The 27,086-nt window shown below is 40.4% G+C and overlaps 1 protein-coding gene across 17 annotated transcripts in view; it reads left to right on the plus strand.

The window, feature by feature from the left end:
• tcf4 (transcription factor 4) overlaps nt 1-27,086 on the plus strand; it is a 617,800-nt gene that overhangs the window by 532,471 nt on the left and 58,243 nt on the right. For all 17 annotated transcript variants that reach the window (XM_033033210.1, XM_033033191.1, XM_033033173.1 and 14 more), the window contains 4 exons: nt 11,456-11,561; nt 16,427-16,560; nt 19,690-19,822; nt 25,050-25,117. In XM_033033210.1, coding sequence (XP_032889101.1) covers nt 11,456-11,561; nt 16,427-16,560; nt 19,690-19,822; nt 25,050-25,117 — 441 coding nt within the window. The remainder of the gene's footprint in view (nt 1-11,455; nt 11,562-16,426; nt 16,561-19,689; nt 19,823-25,049; nt 25,118-27,086) is intronic.

The following is a 27,086-nucleotide window of genomic DNA, read 5'->3' on the forward strand; positions in this document are numbered from 1 at the left end:
GAACCACTGATGCTATATTAATTGTATTAATCAATTTACACATGATAAACTTTTTTTTTTAAAGGGCATGTGTTAATGACGAGATAATCTGTTTAGTTATTGAAAATTGAAAATCTGCAAATGGTGAAACTCTGAAATAGATACAGAAAAGGCTGGAAACTTTCAGCAGGTTATTGAGTGCCTTTGGAAAGTGAAATGGATTAATGTTTCTTGTTGAATACCTTTCATCTGAACTAAGAATTAAAGGTACAAATTTTGCATTGAAGAGATCGTGGAGGAGGTGCTTATAGGACAGAGGACAATACCTCCATAAGGGGGATGCCAGGAATTATTGAATTATTCAATATGAAAATCAAGCAGTGTATGTGGTACAGCAAAGCAGAGTTTAATGTTTTAAAAACACAAATGTGGAACGAGTGGCTTTTGATTAAGATTAAAAAGAATATAATAATAACATTTTAGTTTATAAATATAAACAAAGTCATTGCTTAAAGGAAACTGCCTTAGTATGAATTAAAAGTGCCAAAAAGGCAACATTAGCTGTATTCCTGCTCCTCCCTATGCCTGTGCTTCATCTTCTAAGCTACACTTTTACATTCATTATTATTGGTATTAATCACAAAAACAAATTCTGAGCCCGACAAACCACCTTCACCTCACAACCTTTTTCTTTCATCACACTAGTTTAATGACTGTCTTAAGTTCCTGGGGCAAGCTGCCATTTTGACAGAAGGGTTTTTTTTTTTTGCGTGTATCTAGGCTACAGGTGGTTACTGTAGTTATGTACACTTGTTTTCATGGTGCACTTAGTGCGCAGCGGGACCTGCAATTTCATTCTTCTTGCCGGGAAAATGCTCGCATGTGCTATTCTGAAGCTCATATGGTTTCAATTACTGTTGGATGGTAATGCCAGAAATGGGCTTTGTGTGTTTGTCCTGTGAGAAAGATCTGGAAGGCCCGACATCTGCTTCTGATTATTGCAATTGCAGGTTGATAGAAAGAGGACGGGGTGAGGTGGGTGGGATTTCCTTCCGGTGCTTTCGCTAGTGCTATAATATGCTTCACTTATGTAGCTGGTCTTTTAATCATTCTCTCTCACCAACATTTGGTCTAAATTATGACTTGCAATTAACCTTCTGAGGTCTTTCTGGAATATGTCAAACAAACCTCGGCTTCTAACAGTGTTCCTCCTTCCATATTTAACATGCACGAAATTTGAACAGTTAAGCAATAATTAAAGAAAATACATTAATATCAGAATATTGAGTCTTGTGTTCTTGGAGCCAAGAACAAATTGTAGCTCTGGAGCAAGATTTCCTATTCCCAGAATGACAAAACTCTTGGGGAAAGCATTCTTTTTCCAATAACTCATTTTCAGCATGCACAGAGACTGCGGGGAAATCTAATGATAATTGTTTAACTGCATTTATTGTTAACCCTATCGTTCAAAGCCTAGCTGGTATTATTACAATACCTACATTAGATTGCAAATTGATATTTAACAGTCATTTTGTGCTTTACAGTGGAGTTTTTTTGAAATTTCACTCCAGTGACTTGGAGGGAATTCCCCTGCAATGTTGAAGTGTAGACTCTGAGAGATTTTTTTGATCGCAGATCTCTTGTTACAATAAAACATACAAGTTTTGTTTGTACCTGGCCCATTGATTTAAATAGAAGATTTCAGATCTCTTTGAAATGAAAATCCTATTAATACAGTTATGAGTTTGGAGAATTTAAATTGATGAAATTTAATCACTGCTGAAATTAAACCTTTGGTGAAATTAATATTCCACAAATATTTTTTCCCAGTTTATTGCATTTCTAAGGATCATTTTTGTGATTGCGCATTGATTGCTTTACTGATTTCCATGATAATTTGGCCATTTTTATTTGTTGTCCTTACTGCAAACTGGGTTCTGTTTGCATAATATTAGAAATGTGGGCCAATTTTGTTGCTCTTTGTCCTCCACCAACAAGAAGGATAATGAAGATAGTGCTTGTAATTTCCAAGTTTTAAATTGGCAATGTATTGTGGATTGTGGATTGAATTCCAAGTTTGATATCCAAGGATAGATACTTTATCCACCCTCCATGACTGTTGACTGCTGCTGCTTATTCTGATGCAATCCTGTTCCGCTGTGAGGAAGAAGAATTGATTCTCTGCCAGTGTACAGTAATGCCTCACACCCCTGTTGACGAAAAGCGTAGAACAGCACTTGCACCAGAAGCCATTGGCATAGGCTTGCCAATTTATCCAAAGTATTAAATAATGCATGGAGATGAATATTGAAGGAGGGCTGAGTACACTGGAAATACAATATTGAAACAAACCTACGATTGCACTTAGTTCAGCTTCCACATTATTCAGGAACGTTGAATGCATTTCCAAGATAACAGTAGTTCTACTAATAAAATGTAAAGTTGTCACATTTTTGTAAATTTGGAGAAATTTGGTCGTCAATACTTTAAACAAAGGCTAAATAAAAATGCAAGAACTATTCCTGAAACTTTGTCACGGTACTGATATGTGGATTTTCAATTTTGTGTTAATAAAATCCATCTTTGGTGGTCGATCATTGAGAAAACTGTCTTTCACCTATAGTCCTAATTTAGCATGGTTTTAAAATAAGTAACCCATATTTAAAATAAGTGCATTCTTGCCTTCAGTTTGAAAAATACTGCCATAGACCACATGGACACTTCATTTGCACATTCAGATGGTTTGTGATTTTTGACATGAATAAAATTTCGAAAGGAGGATGTGTGTGTCCACCTCCCTTTCCCATACTGATCCTTTTGTCCTGGGCCTCGTCCATTGCCAAAGTGAGGGCACATGCAAACTGGAGGAACAGCACGTCATATTCTGCTTGGGTAGCTTACAACCCAATGATATGAACATTGAATTCTCCAATTTTAGGTAACCTCCTATTAATCACCCCCCACAACCCCCGCTTTGTCCCCCACACCCCCCCCCCCTCCCTTTGTCATCACCCCACTCTCCTCCCCTGCACCTCATCTAGACTCCCACCTATTCCTTCACTCCCCCCCCTGCTACTTTCCTACCTGTAGCTTCGCAATTCAAAACTTCAATCCTATCTCACACCTATTTTTACTCTGACCTTTGTTCTAACCATCTATCAGAACTATCAGAGCTTTCTTCTCCCCCCCCCCCCCCCCCCCCGTACAGTCCGTCTGAAGGAGGGTCTCAATCCGAAATGTCCCCTATCCTCGTTCTCCAGTGATGCTGCCTGACCGACTGAGTTACTCCAGCACTTTGTGTCCTTTCAAGGATATGTGTCATGCAGGTTGTTGTCATATTCTGACCAACAATGGTAACACTTACATTTATTAATATGGTAGGTTGACAAAAGTGCTGGAGAAACCATGGAATATCTATGGAGGCAGCATCTATGGAGTGAAGGAATAGGTGACGTTTCGGGTCAAAACCCTTCTTCAGACATATGGTGTACACCTCTTCAGACCCTTCTTTATTAATATGGTGGTCTTTACACAACCAACAATTGTTGGGACTTGAGCTTTGTCGAACAGATAATGTTTAGAAGTAACAATCTAAGCAATGTGGCTGGCTTCTTCTGGTGGAGCGAAAGAGATACACACAAAGACACATTTCTGTGACTATGTATACCCTAAGATTAGATTAATTATGTGTAGCCCGCTGCTAGATATTTACTTCTGAACGGAACTATCTGCCTGCTCAAATACATTATTGTTCATCATTTATGGCCTATATCTTTAATTACAAATACAGTGTAATCTAAATTCCTGAGATTAATGCATGCAATTAATGTCTGGCTGTAGGATCTTTGATATAAACTGCTTACCAAAGAGTAATATTAAATAGTTAGAAGCAAAATATATCTTGCAGCAGGTTATCGATTGGCTGGGCAGGTGGGCTGACACATGGTTAATGGAGTTTAACACAGAGAAGTGCGAGGTGTTGCATTTTGGGAATACAAACCAGGGCAGGACCTACACCATCAGGGCTCTGGGGAGTGTTGTCGAGCAGAGGGATGTAGGTCCATAGTTCTTTGATAATTGGGCGGTCAAGAAGGCTTTCGTCGCATTGGCTTTCGTCAGTCATTGAGTATAGAAGTCGGAGGTGAGGTTACAGTGTACAAGACAGTGGCGAGGCCACATTCAGAATATTGTGTTCAGTTTTGGTCACTCTTCCATAGGAAAGATGTTGTTAAGCTGGAAAAGATGCAGAAAAGATTAGCGAGGATTTTGCTGGGATTCAAAGGCCTGAGCTAGAGGGAAAGACTGAGCAGGCTAGGACTTTATTCCTTGGAGCGCAGGAGGTGAGGAGTGATCTTACAGATGTGTACAAAATCATAGGGATAGAAGGGTAAATGTACAGTCTTTTGCCCAGAGTCGAGGAATCGAGAGCTCAAGGACATGTTTAAGGTAAGAGGGCAAAGATTTAATAGGAACCTGAGGGGTGACTTTTTCTACACACAGGGTGGTAAGTGTATGGAACAAGCTGCCAGAGGAGGTAGTTGTGGCAGGTACTATCACAAAGTCTAAGAAACATTTTGACAGGTACATCGATAGGAAAGGTTTAGAGGGATTTGGGCCAAATGCAGGCAGGTGGGACTAGTGTATATGGGGCAAGTTGGGCCGAAAGGTCTGATTCTACCATGTATGACTGTGATTTAATTTAGGGGTGCATTATGTGCAGATAACTACTTATATTTTGCTTGTAACTATTGTAAAACATGCCATTGATTTTGAACAATTTTACATTGAATAATTCATGATTGTGACTAAGCTTTTTGAAAAGTAATTGTAATATATTGTTTTGCTGCGCTTTGGCATTTTTAATAATTTCATTATGGACATGACGCACAAATGTTTTAGTTTGTGTTTTTATATTGCTTGTTTATTGTATTGTTTGCACTTGTGTCTTTGTGAACTTGCCACCATTTCACCATCACGAAGGGATGTTGTGCATGACATTCATTTGTTCCCCTGTGTTGTGCTCTCTGTGCATCATCTCTATCGTTTGGGTGGTTGACAGCATTTTCCAGTTTAGAAAATGTACAGAAGGTCACAGGAAGAAACGATGAAGAAGAATCAGTTTAGCATTAGGTCATAAGTGATAGGATTAAAATTCGGCCCATGAAGTCTACTCCACCATTCAATCATGGCTGATCTATCTCTCCCTCCTAACTCCATTCTCCTCCCTTCTCCCCATAATCTCTGATGCCTGTACTAATCAAGAATCTATCTATCTCTGCCTTAAAAATATCCACTGACTTGACCTCCACAGCCTTCTGTGGCAAGGAATTCCACAGATTCACCACCCTCTGACTAAAGACATTTCCCTCCCATCTCCTCCCTAAAAGAACATCCTTTAATTCTGAGGCTATGACCTCTAGTCCTAGACTCTCCCACTAGCGGAAACATCCTCTCCACATCCACTCTATCCCAGCCTTTCACTATTCTGTATGTTACTATGAGCATCACCATATTTTCCTTTATAATGTTGCATTTCAATGAGACTTCAATGTTTGCAGTGCCACTTGTCTAAGATTGCTTACAGCCCAGTTATAACTGAACAGTTCAACAACAAAAAAGTAGAAAAAAATAAAACGTATCACTTATACTTTCTGCCACTTCATCAAGACCAACCTCCTCACCACCTCACCAGTATTTGATACAGTTGACTGTAAATCTTTGGTTGTGCAACACTGGAAATCTCTCTATAGGACTCTCGTTGAATGAAGTGTAGAGGCCTCCAGCAATGATCTTTCTCTACTTCTCACCACCAGAGTTACCACGCATCTAATTAACTCTTCCTCATTTGTGTGTTTTATTCATTTTTTTGAAAATATTGTTTTAGCTTCTGTTTACTTGCTGATGACAGCCACTCCTGCATTTTTCCCATTTTACTCAACAGTCTTTGAGCTCTCATAGATCAGACTGACATCCAGCCCTGAATGTGTCAGAATTTCCTGCAACTCAACATACAAAAGACCAGAGCTTATACCACAACTTTTGTTCCCTTGCCACTGATTCCATCTTCATCCCGTAGCCTCAGTTGTTTGGAACCTTGGTGTTCTGATTAGCCCTGATCTGTCTTGAAGATTCAATGTCCAGGCCAACTCTTAGATTACCCTCTTCTGCCTTTTCAACATTACTCTCTGTGTCTTCCAATAAAGTTTTCAGGACCATCCGGAGATGACAATGCAAACTTATATCATGCTTGCTTCCTCAACTCCACATAACCTAACATCCAAAACTAATCTGCAAATTCATTTTGAAACTCTACCTACCATACACCTTATTCAGTTATGTTTAATGGAATTTAACTCTCATAAGCTTGAAGTGCTGCACTTTGGCACGTCAAACCAGAGCAGGAATTACACAGTATATATTAGAGCCCTGGAGAGTGCTGCAGAACAGGGAATACAGATACATGGTTTTCTGAAAGAGGTGAGCCAGGTGGGCAATGGAGAAGAAGGTGTTTGGCATGCTTCCCTTCATTCGGAAGGGTATTGACTATGAAGTTGGGATATCATTATACAGCAGTACTAGTTTTTGGTGAGACCACACTTGGAGTATCATGTGCAGATCTAGTTGCCCAGATAAAGGATTAATATTAGGTTGGAAAGTGTGTAGTAGAGATTCACCAGGAGTTACCTGGGCTTGTGTGCTTATGTTTTAGGGAGAGGTTGGATAGGCTGGGATTTGTTTTTCAGGAGGCATGGATAAGGTGAAAACTGAGGGTCATCAAGTGACAGTCCCTTGGCCCAACTCGTCCATGCCAGCGAAGATGCTCCATCTAAGCGAGTCCCATTTGCCCACATTTGGCCCAAATCCCTCTAAAACATCCCTACCTGTAGAAGTGTCTTTTTATTGCTGTTGTCGTACCTGTGTTAACTACCTCTTCTGGCAGCTCATTCCATATACCCTCTGAGTGACAAAGTAACACTGCAGGTTCCTATTGAATCTTTCCACTCTCATCTTAAACCTATGCCCTCTGGTTCTTGATTCCCTGACCCTGGATAAAAGACTGTGTGCATTCACCCTATTAATTTATGTCATGATTTTATATACCTCTCTAAGATCACCCATTAGCTTCCTGCACTCCAAAGAATAAAGTCCTAGGTTGTCCTATCTTTCCCTATCATTCAGCTCCTGGCATCATCCTTGTAAATCTTTTCTGCACTCTTTTCAGCTTAATGATATACTTCGTATTAGCAGGGTGACTAAAACTGAACACAATACTTCCAATGTGGCCTCACCAACATCTTGTACAACTGGAATCGAGAATAGATTAACAAACATGAGGGCACAGGCTTCTGTGGTGAGAGAGGAGAGATTTACATGGGACCTCAGGGGAAACTTCTTCAATCAGATCATAGTCCGTATCTGGAATGAGCTGCCAGAGGAAGTTACAGAAACGGATACAACCATGACCTCTAAAAGATATTTGGACAGATTATGAAATTGGGATTAGTATGCCAACTGTCAGCATAATCAACGTAGACTAAAGGTCCTTTTTTTCCATACTATGTAGATCTATGAAGCTGACGCTGGCTGTGGATTCAACAGGAATGATCCTTAGGCAGGTTTTAGGACATTGGTAACACAAGTTTGTGGGTGGGTGGGTGTAAGATAGAGGACCACACTATGAGACCACACCTGGAGTATTGCGTACAGTTTTGGTCTCCAAATCTGAGGAAGGACATTATTGCCATAGAGGGAGTGCAGAGAAGGTTCACCAGACTGATTCCTGGGATGTCAGGACTGTCTTATGAAGAAAGACTGGATAGACTTGGTTTATACTCTCTAGAATTTAGGAGATTGAGAGGGGATCTTATAGAAACTTACAAAATTCTTAAGGGGTTGGACAGGCTAGATGCAGGAAGATTGCTCCCGATGTTGGGGAAGTCCAGGACAAGGGGTCACAGCTTAAGAATAAGGGGGAAATCCTTTAAAACCGAGATGAGAAGAACTTTTTTCACACAGAGTGTGGTGAATCTCTGGAACTCCCTGCCACAGAGGGTAGTCGAGGCCAGTTCATTGGCTATATTTAAGAGGGAGTTAGATGTGGCCCTTGTGGCTAAGGGGATCAGAGGGTATGGAGAGAAGGCAGGTACGGGATACTGAGTTGGATGATCAGCCATGATCATATTGAATGGCGGTGCAGGCTCGAAGGGCCGAATGGCCTACTCCTGCACCTAATTTCTATGTTTCTATGACAAGCTAAGAACCATTGCAAGAGTGAAATCTGGAGTTAGTAAAAGCACTTTAAAACATTTCAACCAGGTGAGGCTTGTTTATAATAGTTGCTTTATTATTTTTCCTTACTTTTTTTGGTGTGTGGAGATAATTCTAATTTTAATTAAGGTCATTTTAATACGTGGGTTAATAATTTGCAAATCTGTCACTGTTGATAACATTTCTTCAAGAGAAATTAGGAGAAAACACAGTACTTTTAGGCCATTTACAGTTTTAGAATATACATTGTTACTCTCAGCTCTGTTGCTGGCGATGAGAACTCATGAAAAGATGCTTCTTTCAGTAAACTAATGGCCAACCTCTTCCCTTCCCCCAGCACATCTGTTGGGATGCATGCGGAATGTATGTCAGATCTTGGAAATATTTCCAGATTTTTTTCCTTGTGAATGCCATTATGATACAGAGCTGGAATTAATGTCAGTTTCTGGCACATGTGAAGCACACATGTAACATGATCTTATATAGCCATTCAGTCATCTGTATTTTAGATTAGAAGGATTGTATAGAGACTTAAAGCTAGCGTTATACATTCCGCTTCAGTAACTTTCTGCAATTTATTCAGAATGCATCCCATAAGTGTTAATTAAAAATGTTTTCTTTTTACTGTTGCAGCTTACCTTGGAGCTGACATAGGGATAATAGACTCCACCTTCAAAGTTATTTTTGCAAATTGATCATTGCATAAAGAACAGCAGGTGGTTTGGAACCTTTATAAGGTTTAGGAAGTTAAATTACAGCATTAAACCACAAGATCAAAAACGATAATGGCTGTTGAATGTAATTTGTTACCCTTTTGAATGTTTCATATCTTGCAAACACCATTTGTAATTTGCAAATTAAGGTTGAGTGTTTTTTTTCGATTCCATTCAAGCTAATGTTTAGGTTCTGTAAATTCCCCAGTACAACCTTCATTTGGCAAGAGTGGATTTTTTTTCCTACTGCTGCAAGTTGTTCTTTGGGTGCCTTCTTTCATTGAAACAACCATTCTCCAGAATTTCATCCAAGTTGCCGTGGAAGACTTCAGACAGTAAACATTGGCCACTCGAATTGTAGAAGCATTCTAAATTCACCCTAAACCAATATCCAGGCATTGTCCATAAAAGAGCTTTACAGCTAAAATACCATGTAATGATTTTTGATTAGCTCATGGAGGGTGTGAAATCAGATTTGAGTCTCTGCAGCTGTCATGTGGAGGTCCCATAAAGCTGCATTAGACAGTGACCAAGCCTGAGAAATATCTAGAGCACATTCCACAGTTCCAAACTGTGTGTGTTGTGCACTGTTCATCATGTCTTGTGAAAATAGCTTAATATCTGTACTGTGTGAATTTACATCACAAAATATAAAAGAAGTTTGTGCACTTTCTAAAAACATAACAATATTTCTGTCAAAATACCAGTGAAACAATAAAATATATTTTCTCAATTTGTCAAGATAATTCTGCTTTACCAAAAATAACCACCTGCTTCTTCTCACTATATGTTAAGACTTTTATGTGCATGATAATAACGTGCATTTCTTACTAGATCATTTAAACTCACTCAAGGTGACACATGGTTCTTTTGCCATCGCTCGCAGTCCATTGATTTTCGGAAGCGATAAAGCGGTAGTTCTGTTTAATAAATTAATTGTAGCTTTTCTATTCTAATTTTTATTTCCCAAACATTATATTGCATGGATCAAAAACGAAGAATGTAATGTTCCCTGGCATTTGAGTTTTGGCAGCATTTTGAATATTATAGGTGTGGTTGCTTTATTTGGCCTTAAAGATACAATTTCTAAAACATTGAATTTTCCAATTCCAAGGTTTCTGCCCTCATACAATGTTAAAACTGCCAAAAGATTTCCAAATATGAATTGTATGATAATTTCTACCAACTTCACAGAACTATGACCAAGTCTTATGACATCTTAACCTTGGCAGCCCAGATTCTGATATAAACGATGATGCATCCAATATGCCTGCTAGATTGGGGTGGAGTGATAGATGCTATTGATTCATTGAAATATTTGCACTCTGAATGTGAAAAATAGAAGGTGAATCAAGCTATATTAGTGACATGAGTTCTTGAAGTGAACAAGACTTTTAATAAATTATGGAACATTATTGAGGAGTATTGGGGGTCATATTTTCAAAATGAATATCGATTCTTATTTCTCCAAAATCTAACATTGTTAGCATTGACGTGTAAATATTCACAACTATTACAGCATTTTTTGAGAAATACTTTAGCGGTTAGTGGCTAGTATCTGTTCTGAACTAATTCAGGTAGATTATATTTGAGGAAATTCCATATTTGTGAAAATTCAATAACAGTGATCTAGATATGTTCAAATGGTTGCTAACTAATTAAAAGAAACGGCTGTGAACAAGGTCTAAACTCATGAATACAGCTTGCATCTTTTAAATTACGTGTTTCTTTCATATTATAAAGTATGTTTTCTGTACAAAGTTGATTTAAGCAGAAAAGCACAGCAGATTATGCTGTATCTGAAAGAGGAAAATAGGATCATAGATATTTTTTCACATGGAGCACTGTGGCCGTACCTTAGAATTGTATCACTGAAAATCACTTCAACGTGAATCCTTTCCACCACCAACACCCTTGCCTCTCTGCATCTTCCTCTCCCCTTCGTTGTTCTCAATCCTTTAAAACAAAAGTGACTGTGATCCTGATCATGGAGATTAATTTAGGTATAAACTGAAGCAATTACCTACCTATCTGCCTGCATTCAAGCATTTGCATTTTTATTTAATTTGATTTTCAGCTTGCCCCAAATGCACTGTAGAATTGAACCAAGATGAACTAGTACAACAATGAAACATATAAGTTTGCATGATCAGCACTTCTACACGGTTAGACTATAGGTGCAGGAGTAGGCCATTCGGCCCTTCGAGCCTGCACCGCCATTCACTGTGATCATGGCTGCGGTGTGATCATGTGTGGTGTGATTCAATGTGATCATGGTAAAGGATAATTTAGTGCGGTGAGCACAGGACTGTACTATATATTCTGCCGTATTCCCATATGGATCTTATCAACATTCCTTCTAATCATTAGAAATGCCTATTATACAAAACAGTTGGTTTGTAAGAGCTCCAGTGCCCTTCCCAGTACTGAATTATTGAAAACTCACATTGTTGTTGTATTCCTTTTATAACCATAAGCGTTTATTATTTTTGCAGGTGTACGCCCCATCAGCTAGCACTGCCGATTATAACAGGGATTCGCCTGGCTACCCTCCCTCCAAGCCTCCGTCCAGTTCATTTTCTAGTTCATTCTTTATGCAAGGTGAGTGTGTCTTGACTTAAATCAATTGATTATTTTAAAGAAAAGTTTTCATATTTTTGTCTTTACATTTGATGGCATTTTGGGGAGGGTAAAATAACGAGAAATTTGTCTTTAAATGTGTCCACATCAATCTCTTCTCATCTCCTTATTTATGTTCATGATTTGCGCCCATCTATTACCCAGCAACTGCGATTGTGAATGAACCATCAAATATTATACTCTTAGTTGCAAACCCAAGCAGATCTGTGTACCAGCTCATCAAACCAATACCAATATTAGCATGTGGAAACAAGGAACTGCAGATGATGGTTTACCAAGGATGGTTTACCAAGGAGTAACTCAGTGGGTCAAGCAGCATCCTTGGAGAATATAAATAAGTGATGTTTTGGGTTGGGGTCCTTCTTCAGACTGATTGCAAGGAAGGCAGGAAAGAAATCTAGAAGAGTGGAGTGGAGAATCAGTCTGACGAAAGATCCTGACCCTTTAGACTTTAGAGATACAGTGTGAAAACAGGTACACGAGGGACAATTTACAATTTTTTTACCCATGCCAATTGACCTACAAACCTGTACGTCTTTGCAGTGTGGGAGGAAATCAGAGCACCCAGAGGAAACCCACGTGGTCTCAGGGAGAACATACAAACTCCGTACAAACAGCCCCCTGTAGTCAGTATCGAACCTGAGTCTTTGGCATTGTAAGGCAGCAAATCCACTAATGCACCTCTGTGCAGCCTGATACGTCACCAATCCCATGTTCTCCCAGGATGCTGCCTGACCCGCTGAGTTTCTCCAGCATCTTGTGTCTTTCCTCACTAATATTAACATGGTTGGTTTTATTGGGAGGTGCTTGCGTATTGCCTGTTGGGAAGAAAACTATATTGCATGTTATATCATTGTTGCCACATTTGTCACCAGCATGTGTAATATATGCAAACATAATTTCACTGTGCAGTCGCATATGTGAGAAATAAAGCACCATTGAGCCAACTGAATGGCATTGTACTCTGACCCAAACGTCATTCTTGAAATAATTCTAATAAAACAAGTCACCGCCAACAACAGACACATAAGTGAGAATTTAATTGTTCCGTTGCTGGTTCATGTAATAATCAAACTCTCGACTCTCTTAACTCCTGGTTCTCTTGACACAATTTTTGATTCTATTGATTCTTGACTTCAAGAACAGGAAATAATATTAAACATAGTAATATTAGTAGAAACATAGAAAAATGGGTGCAGGAGTCAGCACCGCCATTCAATATAATCATGGCTGATCATCTAAAATCAGTACCCCGTTCCTGCTTTTTCCCCATATCCCTTGATTGAGCCCTAAGAGCTAAATCTAACTCTCTTAAACATAGTGATTTATTTATTTAGTTTAGAGATACAGCGCGGAAACAGGCCCTTCAGCCCAGCGAGTCTGCACTGACCAGCGATCCCTGCATATTAACACTATCCTACACATACACGGGACAAATTACATTTATACTAAGACAATTAAACGTACAAACCTGTATGTCTTTGGAGTGTGGGAGGAAACTGGAGATCCCGGAAAAAAACCCATGCGGTCACGGGGAGAACGTACAAACTCTGTACAGACAGCACCCATAGTCGGGATCGAACCCGGTTCTCTGGCACTGTAATCGCTGTCAAGCAGCAACTCTACCGCTGCACCACCATGCTGCCCTTAATACTAAAAAATACTTTATACTAAAAGACTTTTCTTTAGCATGCAAGTTAAGAAAGATCCTCTAATGTTGAATCGGTACTTTGTGTTGAACCCACCCCACATAGTGTTACAATCAATAATTTCTTCTTGCCCACTCAGCAGTATTAATAATGAAGCAAGCATCAGTTACCAACAAAATCTTGTATTTATGTAGATCTTTTAGAGCCACAAATGAAAACAATGTTCTTCACAGGGGGATTATAGAGAATTATGCAAGGACACAACGAGGTATTGTAGTTGGGGACCAAACTTTCAGTGGAAGAGGTAGGTTTCAAGTGTCACCAAAGAGATGTTATTAAGGTTTAAGGAAGGAAATTCCAGAGCTGAGGGTTGAAGCTGCTGATGTTGATGCCCTCAATTGTGAAGTGCAGAGGTTAGAGATGCTTAAATGTAAGTACGTTTTTGAGTTGCCACCATCAGGATGAAATCAGAGATACTTGCAATGTGTTTGGAATCCTTTTGCAGTTATTTATGTATGGTTTGTTTTGCCTATTTTCTACATTTCCAACTGTAGCTCTTACATTACTGGGCAGGTAGCATTAACATAGAAACATAGAAATTAGGTGCAGGAGTAGGCCATTCGGCCCTTCGAGCCTGCACCGCCATTCAATATGATCATGGCTGATCATCCAACTCAGTATCCCGTACCTGCCTTCTCTCCATACCCTCTGATCCCTTTAGCCACAAGGGCCACATCTAACTCCCTCTTAAATATAGCCAATGAACTGGCCTCAACTATCCTCTGTGGCAGAGAGTTACAGAGATTCACCACTCTCTGTGTGAAAAAAGTTTTTCTCATCTCGGTTTTAAAGGATTTCCCCCTTATCCTTAAGCTGTGACCCCTTGTCCTGGACCTCGCCAACATCGGGAACAATCTTCCTGCATCTAGCCTGTCCAATCCCTTAAGAATTTTGTAAGTTTCTATAAGATCCCCTCTCAATCTCCTAAATTCTAGAGAGTACAAACCAAGTCTATCCAGTCTTTCTTCATAAGACAGTCCTGACATCCCAGGAATCAGTCTGGTGAACCTTCTCTGCACTCCCTCTATGGCAATAATGTCCTTCCTCAGATTTGGAGACCAAAACTGTACGCAATACTCCAGGTGTGGTCTCACCAAGACCCTGTACAACTGAAAGTAGAACCTCCCTGCTCCTATACTCAAATCCTTTTGCTATGAAAGCTAACATACCATTCGCTTTCTTCACTGCCTGCTGCACGTGCATGTCTACTTTCAATGACTGGTGTACCATGACACCCAGGTCTCGCTGCATCTCCCCTTTTCCTAGTCGGCCACCATTTAGATAATAGTCTGCTTTCCTGTTTTTGCCACCAAAATGGATAACCTCACATTTATCCACATTATACTGCATCTGCCAAACATTTGCCCACTCACCCAGCCTATCTAAGTCACCTTGCAGTCTCCTAGCATCCTCCTCACAGCCAACACTGCTCCCCAGCTTAGTGTCATCCGCAAACTTGGAGATATTGCCTTCAATTCCCTCATCCAGATCATTAATATATATTGTAAATAGCTGGGGTCCCAGCACTGAGCCTTGCGGTACCCCACTAGTCACTGCCCGCCATTGTGAAAAGGACCCGTTTACTCCTACTCTTTGCTTCCTGTTTGCCAGCCAGTTCTCTATCCACATCAATACTGAACCCCCAATGCCATGTGCTTTAAGTTTGTATACTAATCTCTTATGTGGGACCTTGTCGAAAGCCTTCTGGAAGTCCAGATACACCACATCCACTGGTTCTCCCCTATCCACGCTACTAGTTACATCCTCGAAAAATTCTATAAGATTCGTCAGACATGATTTACCTTTCGTAAATCCATGCTGACTTTGTCCAATGATTTCACCACTTTCCAAATGTGCTGCTATCCCTTCTTTAATAACTGATTCTAGCAGTTTCCCCACTACCGATGTTAGACTAACTGGTCTGTAATTCCCCGTTTTCTCTCTCCCTCCCTTCTTAAAAAGTGGGGTTACGTTTGTTACCCGCCAATCCTCAGGAACTACTCCAGAATCTAAAGAGTTTTGAAAGATTATTACTAATGCATCCACTATTTCTGGAGCTACTTCCTTAAGTACTCTGGGATGCAGCCTATCTGGCCCTGGGAATTTATCGGCCTTTAATCCATTCAATTTACCCAACACCACTTCCCGACTAACCTGGATTTCACTCAATTCCTCCAACTCCTTTGACCCGCGGTCCCCCGCTATTTCCGGCATATTATTTATGTCTTCCTTAGTGAAGACGGAATCAAAGTAGTTATTCAATTGGTCCGCCATATCCTTGTTCCCCATGATCAAATCACCTGTTTCTGACTGCAAGAGACCTACATTTGTTTTAACTAATCTCTTTCTTTTCACATATCTATAAAAACTTTTGCAGTCAGTTTTTATGTTCCCTGTCAGTTTTCTTTCATAATCTATTTTTCCTTTCCTAATTAAGACCTTTGTCCTCCTCTGCTGGTCTCTGAATTTCTCCCAGTCCTCTGGTATGCTGCTTTTTCTGGCTAATTTGTACGCATCATCCTTCGCTTTGATACTATCCCTGATTTCCCTTGTTATCCACGGATGAACTACCTTCCCTGATTTATTCTTTAAGCAAAGAATTCGACTTTAACCTTTCACTCCATGGTTGGGCTTGCAATGTCAACTTATTTTTCTTATAATTTGGCCAAGATTGTGCTTTTTCGCAGTTTGTTTGAAATGAAAAAGCATTCCACACATGAAGATAGCCAAAAAAAAGCTGGAATAACTCAGCAGGTCAGACAGCAACTCTGGAGAAAAGGAATAAGTGACGTTTCGTGTTGAGACCTTTCCTCAGACCTCTAGACTGAAGAAGGGTCTCAACCCGAAACGTCACTGATTCCTTTTCCTCAGCGATGCTGTCTGACCCGCTGAGTTACTCCAGCTTTTTTTGTTGTCTATCTTCGGTTTAAACCAGAATCTGCAGTTCCTTCCACACATGAATATTGTTTCGAGGTCTTCTTGCAGTTCTAAATTAACAGCACATTGTAATTAAGAGTTCAATTCCAGCCAAACAATCAGCAGGAATGCTCAATTAAGAATGTTTTAGTGGGCTTTTTTTGTTTCTGAAAGAGTCACTCTAATGACCTCTCTTTCCAGATGGGCATCACAATTCCGATCCATGGAGTTCCTCTGGTGGAATGAATCAGCCCACTTATGGAGGCATGCTGGTAAACTCTTCCCAGGTTCCACAGTCCAGCAGTTACTGCAACCTGCATCCACAAGATCGCCTGGTAATTGCGGTCTCCTACGTATTGGCAAATTGCTGGCAATATTCTTAAATGTTATCTGTGATGCTCATCTTTTCGACCTGTCTGCCCTACGTTTTTGATTCACAAACTGCAATGCTGTGCTGTCACAGAATAGAGAAACAGGCCCTTCAGCCCATGCCAGCTATCAAATACATCTATAATCACATTTACAAAACAATTGTCGATAGCCTTCCATATCTTGATGATCAAAATACTTCTTCTGTTGAAAACAAACACTTCTGTTGTATAATTTCTTAACTTTATAGTGCATATGGGTTGATCTGGATTAAAAGCAACTTTAATTATAATGAATTGGAGCATTACTGTGTTTATTCTTCCTCCATTTCTCTGAAGAAACTAAATTATTTCATGGTTGGAAATGCTTTTCCTTTGGACCCAGTCCTTTTGTGAGTCTGTTGAATCAGTGAAAGTGCCAAAGGCGGTCAGATCCTATCCTCTTCTCATATGTCCATAAATATCTGCTCCAACTAATTTTGATTTCGCCATAATAAAGGGACACGGACAAATTGCTGTTTAAATCCTTCAGTCCAGCTGAGGCCGTACAACTTGACATAAGCTGCAAAACCAAACCTCCTGGCTATGTATGCTACATTAATAAATTATTTTGCCACAGTCACACCACAAACTGGGTGTTGCTCTTATTTTTAATTTTATTTCTATTTTTTACCAGCTAACAGAACTATATGTATGAATGTGTTCACATTGTGCTGTTCAGTCATTTATTTCCTGGCACATCCTTCTACTTACATTCAAAACATATTTGAAATCCACACCTGCGATTACTAACAAACTTTTTATTATTTGTCCCTTATCTATTCTACTGTTTTTCACAATGTAATGTTGCTGTTAGACCTTCTCCTTTCACAAAAATCACTCAATGGGGAAAAAAAAGGGCAAAAGACTATATGAGAAAACCAAGGCATTTCTTATATTAATGTACTTTAACTATTGAAGATAAATATTTCTGTGCAGTTCCTCAGGAATGTCTGCTCACAGCTACTTAAAACAATGTGCATTTAATTAAAAATTGATCCAAAAGTTCTGTAAATTGTTATTTTTATTTCTTCCATGCATTTTTATAAATATTTGCTTAATTTATTTTTATGTAAATCAAATACAGCTCTTCAATGTAAGCCCATGGGGGTTCTATCTGGGTGGGCTGCTTATCATGGAAAAAAGTGTTTTTAATCTCGGCTTTGTGCCCAGTGAGTGCACTGTTTAAAAAAACACACACAAATGAAAGAGTACAAACTAAAGGCCATTTGGTTGAGGAACATTGATTTTAAGTATTCCTAAAATAAAAAAACATGTTTTGACATTATTACCAACAACAGTGAAGTTATTTTACGATTCTTTTAAATGTGCATCCAAGACGATACACACATCTAGCACGGTGGAGGTGCCACATTTTTTTTATCAACTCGTGCAGTAGGTGGCTTTGGGGTTTCAAATAATATTTTTGCATTCAGTTTGAATGCAAAGTTGAGTCACTCCTTTCAGAGCTCATCAAAACTGCTGCTTTTCCATTCTATGTACAGATGTTGGACTAATCCAACTGGCATCAACATTTATCCATTTTATTTTTCTCTACTTTTTCTAGCCTTACTGGTTGTTTATGACTGCTATTTTTTTGCAATGGAAAATAAGGTGGCCCTAATGGGAATTTATGGGGTTTTTTTTTTGCTCTAGGATATAGATATATTTAAAAAAAAACAATATATCACTGCATGAATATCTCCACTGTTCTTTCTGCAGCATGTGTTACCCAGTTGCAGTTTGTTATAACTACAAACAAAGTAACATACCACAAGGAGAAAACATATACCATTCCAGCTTACTGAATGACAATGACGTGCCAGAGGGAGGATTGTTTTACGTTCGTGAATAATTCTGCCCATTGTCGCCAGAATATTGCTGATAAATACAGTGAAATTCTCTGAAATCCTATGTTTCTTTGTTAATTCACTGCATCCTTCCAAACTCCAATATGGGGGAGCATTAGACTTGTCCTTTACCCCCACTCCCCCTCCTGCATTTGACCTTGCCTCATTAAGGTAGCATTTTTGTTCAGAAGTCTGAAGAAGGGTCTCGACCTGAAACATCACTTATTTATTTTTTCCAGAGATGCTGCCTGGCCCGCTGAGTTACTCCAGCATTTTGTGTCCATCATTGGTGTAAACCAGCATCTACAGTTCCTTCCTACAAAATGTTTCACTAACAGTTGATAGGGCACTGATTTTTGTAATATACATTATCAGGATCTCCTCTGTTTTTGACGAGTGTTTTTAAAAAAAAGATTTGATGAATTGGGGATCTGGTTACAGTTCAAAGTTGACCTTAATATTAATATGCTAAAAGATGTCCATATTTTGTTTTAATGTAGGTAAGTGTGCTGTCAGGTAATAAAAATATCACCAGAACTAATAAAATGGTATGTGATGGAAGAAGGAATGAAAGCAGAAATATCTCAATTAGTTTCACTGTCCTGTGTTAACGAGAGCAAGAATATCAGCAAATGTTTGAATCCAGATGAATAGATCTGAAATTTCTTCAGGAAAATGCCCAGATGTTGGTGATAGGTGAAAAACAGGTTCAGCCATGGTTGCAATACAAGTTTGAAATCAGTCTGGTTTGAAAGCAAAATTAATTATGGCCTAAAAAAGCACATTGTTTATAGTAATATTTTGTACAGGTATTAGATCATGGTGAGATTTGTTGTTCACATAGTCAGTGAATCATTAGCAGGAAGGCAGTAACTAAAGATATTTGCCTTGAAAGCCAAGGGGTAAATTATATTTATTTACTCAGCAAGTTGTTAAGATTGACAGTAGAGTGGTAGCATGTTAAAAAAAAATTATTCAGTAAGGAAATTGAATAACCACCAAATGGGCATTGCAGAAATGAGTATTAGTATGCCTCTGATTGGCTTGTTTTAAAAAAAAATACTATATGCAAACAATGCAGAGTAGCTATAAAATACAAACAAATATAACATGAAACCTGAGATCAAGATGGTACTGAACATTGAACACAATTAATATATTCTTTTTTCATTTATTTCCATATAATGTATAAACCTGTAAACCACAGAATTACACGTCGCACTCCTCAACGAACATCAATGCCAGCCTCCCACCTATGTCCAGTTTCCACCGCAGTGGCACAAATCACTATGGCGCTTCCTCCTGCACACCGCCAGCCAACGGAACAGACAATATCATGGGTAAGGTACAGAGGGGCAATGTAAATTGTGCCTTTTGGAACTTCGGGAGTGGGGGGCACAGTGGGTTGGTACAAATGCAGCGAATGATGGTGTTGTTGGAATTGATGAACAGCTTTGCTGACTGCCCTAACTCTTTACAGTTTGTTGAATCTTTCTGCATCAATGAACTCAACCTAATTAATTCATTTCACTGGTCAAGGCAGTAGGATTGACTATTTAAAGCAATGTTAATCAACATGACTGTAATACCTGTGTATATATCACTATTGTACAAAATAAAAATATAAACAATATATCTTGCTCCAAAATCTAGCAAATGAAACATTCTTGAAGATGAGAGGTTGGACATTTTAGTAAAACAAGATATGGTAGTTCTGGTACTTAAACATCTGTTTTGTCTATACACATATAGACATCTTAGCCCATTTCAATCAAGTTTCCAGATTTTCTTCCACATTTATAATGGAGTTGTGACTGAATGGGATCCATGTAGCTTTCATAAATCATTGAGTGATACTACGTGGAAATAGGCCCTCCAACCCAACTTGTCCTTGTCGGCTAACATGCCCCATCTACACTAGTCCAACCTGCCTGCGCTTGGCCCATGAACCTCTAAACCCAACCTACCCATGCACCTGTCCAAATGAACAAATTCCCTGTCCACTGAGGAAGGGAATTTCTTGTTTTTTTGAAATAAAAATGAATATTGATGGCTTTGAGCCGCAAGCTGGCTCACACAATGCCAAACCACGTGCTTGGTCAGGGAACAAGGCTGCTTCTGTATTGTACTATCCAATAAATTCAATTAGAATAATGGTACGTTATTGAAATATATAATCATTAATTGTTCTAAAGGGTGTGAAATCCACAATGGGATTGTAAAATATTTGAATGCATTTAATTCTTCGTGAAGAAAGTTGCAAGTCGACTATCAGACATGAACAGCAAAATGTTTCTGTAGATTTTAATATTCCATGACATTTACAGTGACCACATTTAAGAGACTTTAACTGTTGAGTAATGTCTGAAGGTAAAGTTTGACTCATGTGAAACTGAGTCAGTCTTGTTCTTGGTAAAAAGAGCAGTGTCTTTGCAAGAAGGGTTTGGGAAATAATTCTACATAAGAAATCTGCAAGTGATGTAGACTTCATTATTAAGATCATCATCTCATTGCAACAAGAGTGACACAGACTACTCTCCCTCCAGACAAAGGATTTGCCCAAACATATTTTTCATTTGGACAATTCCCCAAACCTTGAGAGATTCCAAGAAATTCACATTTCAGTAAGCCTATCCCTGCTAGAGAAACCCAAAAGAGATTCTGGCCAGTGTAGTCTGTGAAACCTCCTCCTACTTTAAATATTTATCTTGATAATGTGGTGTACCGCTTATTTCAACCTACAGTATCCTTGTGGTGAAACAATTCATGCTCCATACATGAAGAAATTTCCCCTAACCGCTTTTTAGACAATAGACAATAGGTGCAGGAGTAGGCCATTCAATGTGATCATGGCTGATCATCCCCAATCAGTACCCCGTTCCTGCCTTCTCCCCATATCCCCTGACTCCGCTATTTTTAAGAGCCCTCTCTAGCTCTCTCTTGAAAGCATCCAGAGAACCTGCCTCTACCGCCCTCTGAGGCAAAGAATTCCACAGACTCACCAATCTCTGTGAGAAAAAGTGTTTACTCGTCTCCGTTCTAAATGGCTTACCCCTTAATCTTAAACTGTGGCCCCTGGTTCTGGACTCCCCCAACATCGCGAACATGTTTCCTGCCTCTAGCATGTCCAAACCCTTAACAATCTTATATGTTTCAATGAGATGCCCTCTCATCCTTCTAAACTCCAGAGTGTACAAGCCCAGCTGCTCCATTCTCTCAGCATTTTCTAAGCATCTAATCTTCGCTTCATCACACAATGGAATGGCTTTTATATTATTAATATCTCTACATCTTCTGTTAGCCTGCTAAGCTTCACGTGGGACTGCCCAAGAATTTTCCAGTTGGTCTTTGGTAACAATGACTTTGATGAAACCACATTTATAATAATTCAATGCAATGCACACCTTTACTTTTGTATCAGATTTTTTATAATGATTACAGGACATTTGCTGAGAGCTCCATCAGCAAATCAGTCTGTAAACGGCTACGTGCCAAGGTGCTCAGGCATTCTGACTGGAAGTAATCCAAGTATGAAGCCTGAATTTCATCAACTTAGCAGACCACTTCTGGTGCACTGTTGGGAAGCCAAAGTTGGCTTCTATGGGTGAGAGCTGATAGAGATCAGATAAAACTCGTGATTGTAATCCTCAACATTGAATAATCCTTACTGGATTTCATATATGAAACATAGAAACATAGAAAATAGGTGCAGGAGGAGGCCATTCGGTCCTTCGAGCCTGCACCACCATTCAATATGATCATGGCTGATCATCCAACTCAGTATCACCCTGGGCTCGCTCCCGTGAGGACGGCCCGGCTCGGGGCTGGAACAGGGCTTCCGTGAGGGGCTGTGACGCTACCGTGAGGGCGGCCTGGCCCGAGGAAGGAACGGTGCTCCCGTCGGAGTGGCCGAGCTCGGGGAGGTACGGCGTTCCCAGCCCGAGGGAGGAGCGGCGCCCGGTCGGGGCGGCCCAGCCCGAGGGAGGAGCGGCGCCCGGTCGGGGCGGCCCAGCCCGAGGGAGGAGCGGTGCCTGGTCGGGGCGGCCCAGCCCGAGGGAGGAGCGGTGCCCGGTCGGGGCGGCCCAGCCCGAGGGAGGAGCGGTGCCCGGTCGGGGCGGCCCAGCCCGAGGGAGGAGCGGTGCCCGGTCGGGGCGGCCCAGCCCGAGGGAGGAGCGGTGCCCAGTCGGGGCGGCCCAGCCCGAGGCTGAGCCGGTAACGGCACTCACGTGAGGGCGATCCGGCTCGGGGCTGGAACGATGCTCCGGTGGCTTGCACGGTGTTCTGGCGGCGGTGGCCTGAGTCCGGGGTTCGGCCGCGGGCCAGCGGCTGCGTCAGCAGGACTGGTGAGCGGCAGCTTCGACCACCCCGGGCCGCGGTGTTGAGCCGCGGGACAGGTTTTAACATCGCCCGGGGGGTATCGCCTCAGCGCAGAAGGAGAAGAGGAGGGAAGAGACTGGAGACCTAAGACTTTTGCCTCCATCACAGTGAGGAGATGTTGGGTGGACTCACGGTGGTGGATGTTAATATGCGTTTATTGTTGTTTTATATTGTATTGTATTGTATGTATGACTGCTTCAATTTCGTTCAGACTTCGGTCTGAATGACAATAAAGGCTATCTAATCTAATCTAATCTAATCTAATCCTGTACCTGAAGACAAGCATATATGAAGACAAGCATGCTAGCAATCTCGTAAGCCTCGCTTTATTTCATTGTACCACATTGAGCATAAAAAACATCTCAACTGGGTGATCCCACATCAAATAACAATTACAATTCTGGTGTCATTCCAATTGATTTATTCAGACCAGTATACATATGAAGCCATAATGGTTGAACACAACCAGTGCATTATAGACAATAGGTGCAATAGGTAAGTAGGCCATTCGGCCCATTCAATATGATCATGACTGATCGTCCACAATCAGTACCCTGTTCCTGCTTTCTCCTCATATCCCCTGACTCCACTATCTTTAAGAGCCCTATCTACCTCTGTCTTGGAAGTATCCAGAAAACTGGCCTCCACCACCCTCTGAGGCAGAGAATTCCCCAGACTCACAACTCTCTCTGTGAAAAAGTGTTTCCTCATCTCCGTACAAAATGGCTTATCCCTTATTCTTAAACTGTGGCCCCTGGTTCTGGACTCCCCCAACATCGTGAACATGTTTCCTGCCTCCAAACCCTTGATAATCTTATATGTTTCAATAAGATAGCCTCTCATCCTTCTAAATTCCAGAGTGTACAAACCCAGCCGCTCCATTTCCTCAGCATATGACAGTCCCGCCATCCCGGGAATTAACCTTGTAAACCTACGCTGCACTCCCTCAATAACAAGAATGTCTTTCCTCAAATAAGGAGACCAAATCTGTATGCATTAATAACAACCTATAAATGCTAAATAATACATATGTGAATAATATATATATGTATACCACATTAAATTCTTCTCCTTTGTTGTCAAGAATTGTTGGTTTAGTAATTTTATAAGTTTCCGTTTTTTTTTAATAAGAGGCAGACCATTTGACAGGTTAGCTGTACCAATGTTGCCTTCCAATCAGACCATCAATTATAATCCTGCTCACCATTCTCAGAACAACTACATTTCTTCCCGAGCATCTGTCCAGCTTCCTTAGCGTAAAAAAAAACTTGCCTCTATAATTTGTTTTCAAAGCTTCAACTGATTGTCGTTCATAAATAGGCACGCAGGGAATTGTCTCTGACTTTGTCCCTTTCGTGTCTGAAGTGTAACCTTCATAAATGCCTGCCTCTCCTCAGATTCTGTCTGTCCATCTTTGAACACTAAATTAGGCAGAAGGCAACAGCTGTTTCCAAGCTCCGATATTTTTTGACATATATGACATAATCCAAATTTCACTAGAATCGGAAAAGGGCATTCAGCTACAAAAGAGCAACCCAGTGAGAATAGCTGTTATGTTTGCAAAATGGAGAAAGTTTGAACCTCAGTCATTAACTCATTTCTCCCCTCCATGCCATCCATCTGTATCGCATAAACCTGCTAATGTAACAGTTCAAAGTCCATGACATCATCTGGCAATACTCCACAACCATTTATATCGCACGCTGCCTTGGCAAGGCCAGCTGCATAATCAAGGACAAGGCGCACCCACGTCACTCCCTCTTCTCCCATCTTCCATCGGCCAAAAGTATAGAAGTGTGAAAATGCACACCTCCTAATTCAGGGACAGTTTCTTCCCAGCTGTAATCTGGCAACTGAATCATCCTATCAACAACTAGAGAGCAGTTCTGAACTACTATCTGCCTCAATGGAGACTCTACGACTATCTTTGATCGGACTTTATGGCTTTATCTTGCACTAAACGTCATTTACGTTATTCCCTTTGTCATGTTTTTTGTACACTGTGGATGTTTCGATCGAAATCATGCATTGTTTTTCCACTGACTGGATAGCACGCAACAAAATCTTTTCACTGTACCTCGGAACCAGTGACAATAAACAAAACTCAACTCAACCTTGTGAGGTGTAAAGCTGGAATTTTTCTCTAGGTTGTAGCCTAATTTGATTCATTTTTATTTTTCTCTATCCTAGTCAGCAGAGCAGGAGGATCAACTGGCAGCTCGCAGACTGGCGATGCACTGGGCAAAGCACTCGCATCAGTAAGTGGAGAGGCTGGCATTCACTTCCATCGACGGCACAAATTCAGGGGCAATGAATGTGGAAAATTCCCAGTGGTTTGGAGAATTTGAACAAAGCTAGTAGCTGTGCAATGCAGTGATGTACAAATGAAAGATCTCAAAACACCATAGAACACTTAATGAAACCTGTACTAAACAGAGATATTCAAAAGGGTCTGGTGAACGGTCTCGACCCGAAACTTCACCTATTCCTTTGTAAGGGGGGGAGGGGGGGGGTGGGGGGGTGGATGGAAGAAAGCTGGGGGAAACACCCTCGTCCATGTCGACCTGTTACCAGCCGTGCTTTGTCCTGCCTCTCCTCTCTTACAGCTTTCTTTCCACCCACTTTAAAAATCAATCTGAAGAAGGGTCCCAATCCGAAACGTCATCAACCAATATTCTCCAGAGATGCTGCCTGACCTGCTGAATTACTCCTGTATTATATATATATATCTTAGGGATACTCAAACAGTTGATTTCTAGTGGGTATAACACATTTAATCCAAGCTCTTTGGCTGTCTGACTGGCATAGTTCCAGAAACATTCTGGTACAATACATTTACACTAAAACTCCAATAACTGGCACACTCAGAACTTTGGTAGTGCCCAACTAGCAGCTGGATGCTATACCTGCTATCAATATCCCAGCCTATTTTTTAAATTCACTTTAATTTGATGTTACACTATATTCAAATACATTTCCAGTAAACTCAGTAGATTGAATGGCAGCGTGAGAACCAGTGCCCTGCGAATTGGTAGGGAGCCTGGAAACTGGGACCTACTGTATTAGAAAGGAGTGCTGGAATCTGGACCAAAGTGAGTAGGAAAGAATAACAATAATGGGAATGGGGCTGGAGTGAATTGAAAGAGAGTACAGGGACCAACACCACAGGGAGTCAGAAGAAATTGCAGGAACTGGAGCCCCAATTCTACAGTATCTAAAAGTCTTATTGGTGGGATGCAAAGGACCACACCTGAAAATCTGGATTTGCCCTAAAATTGTTTCCATTTCAATTTGTATCTCAAAATTATTATCCTTAAGTCTAACAAGTAGAGGTAAAGTACAAATAAAATAATTCTGTATCTACTTTACCTCTATTTGGTAGATTTAAGAATAGTATTTCTGCAGTGTCAGTTTTTAGCAGAGCATGGTGTTTCTCAAAATTATTTTCCTTTCAAAGTATATTGCATCCTTTGAAAAAAAAGGCTACACTGTAGCATCAATAGACTGTGAGGTTGTGTATTGGGAAGTATTCTTTACACAATGATTTCCTAGATACTAGTTCCTCAGTTTTAACATTGCCACTGCTGAGAGATAATGTTCTGGGAATAATACAGAAGGTGCAGGATCAATTCATTCCAAAGAGGAAGAAAGATTCCTAGGGGAGTAAGGGCGACCGTGGCTGACAAGGGACGTCAAGGACAGTATAAAAATAAAACCGAAGAAGTACAACGTAGCAAAGATGAGCGGGAAGCAAGAGGAATGGGTAATGTTTAAAGAGCAACAGAAGATAACTAAAAAGGCAATACGGGAAGAAAAGATGAGGTACGAAGGTAAGCTAGCCAAGAATATATAGGAGGATAGTAAAAGCTTCTTTAGGTATGTGACGAGGAAAAAAATAGTTGGACCCTTGAAGACTGAAAAAGGTGAATTTATTGTGGGGAACAAGGAAATGGCAGATGAGTTGAACAGGTACTTTGGATCCGTCTTCACTAAGGAGGACACAAACAAGCTTCCTGATATACTAGTGGCCAGAAGATCTGGGGTGACGGAGGAACTGAAGGAAATCCACATTAGGCAGAAAATGGTATTGGATAGACTGATGGGACTGAAGGATGATAAATCCCCAGGGCCTGATGGTCTGCATCCCAGGGTACTTAAGGAAGTGGCTCTAGAAATCGTGGATGCATTGGTGATAATTTTCCAATGTTCGATAGATGCAGATTCCGT

This window comes from Amblyraja radiata, chromosome 1 (assembly GCF_010909765.2).
Source record: "Amblyraja radiata isolate CabotCenter1 chromosome 1, sAmbRad1.1.pri, whole genome shotgun sequence".
NCBI classification, from domain to species: Eukaryota; Metazoa; Chordata; class Chondrichthyes; order Rajiformes; family Rajidae; genus Amblyraja; species Amblyraja radiata.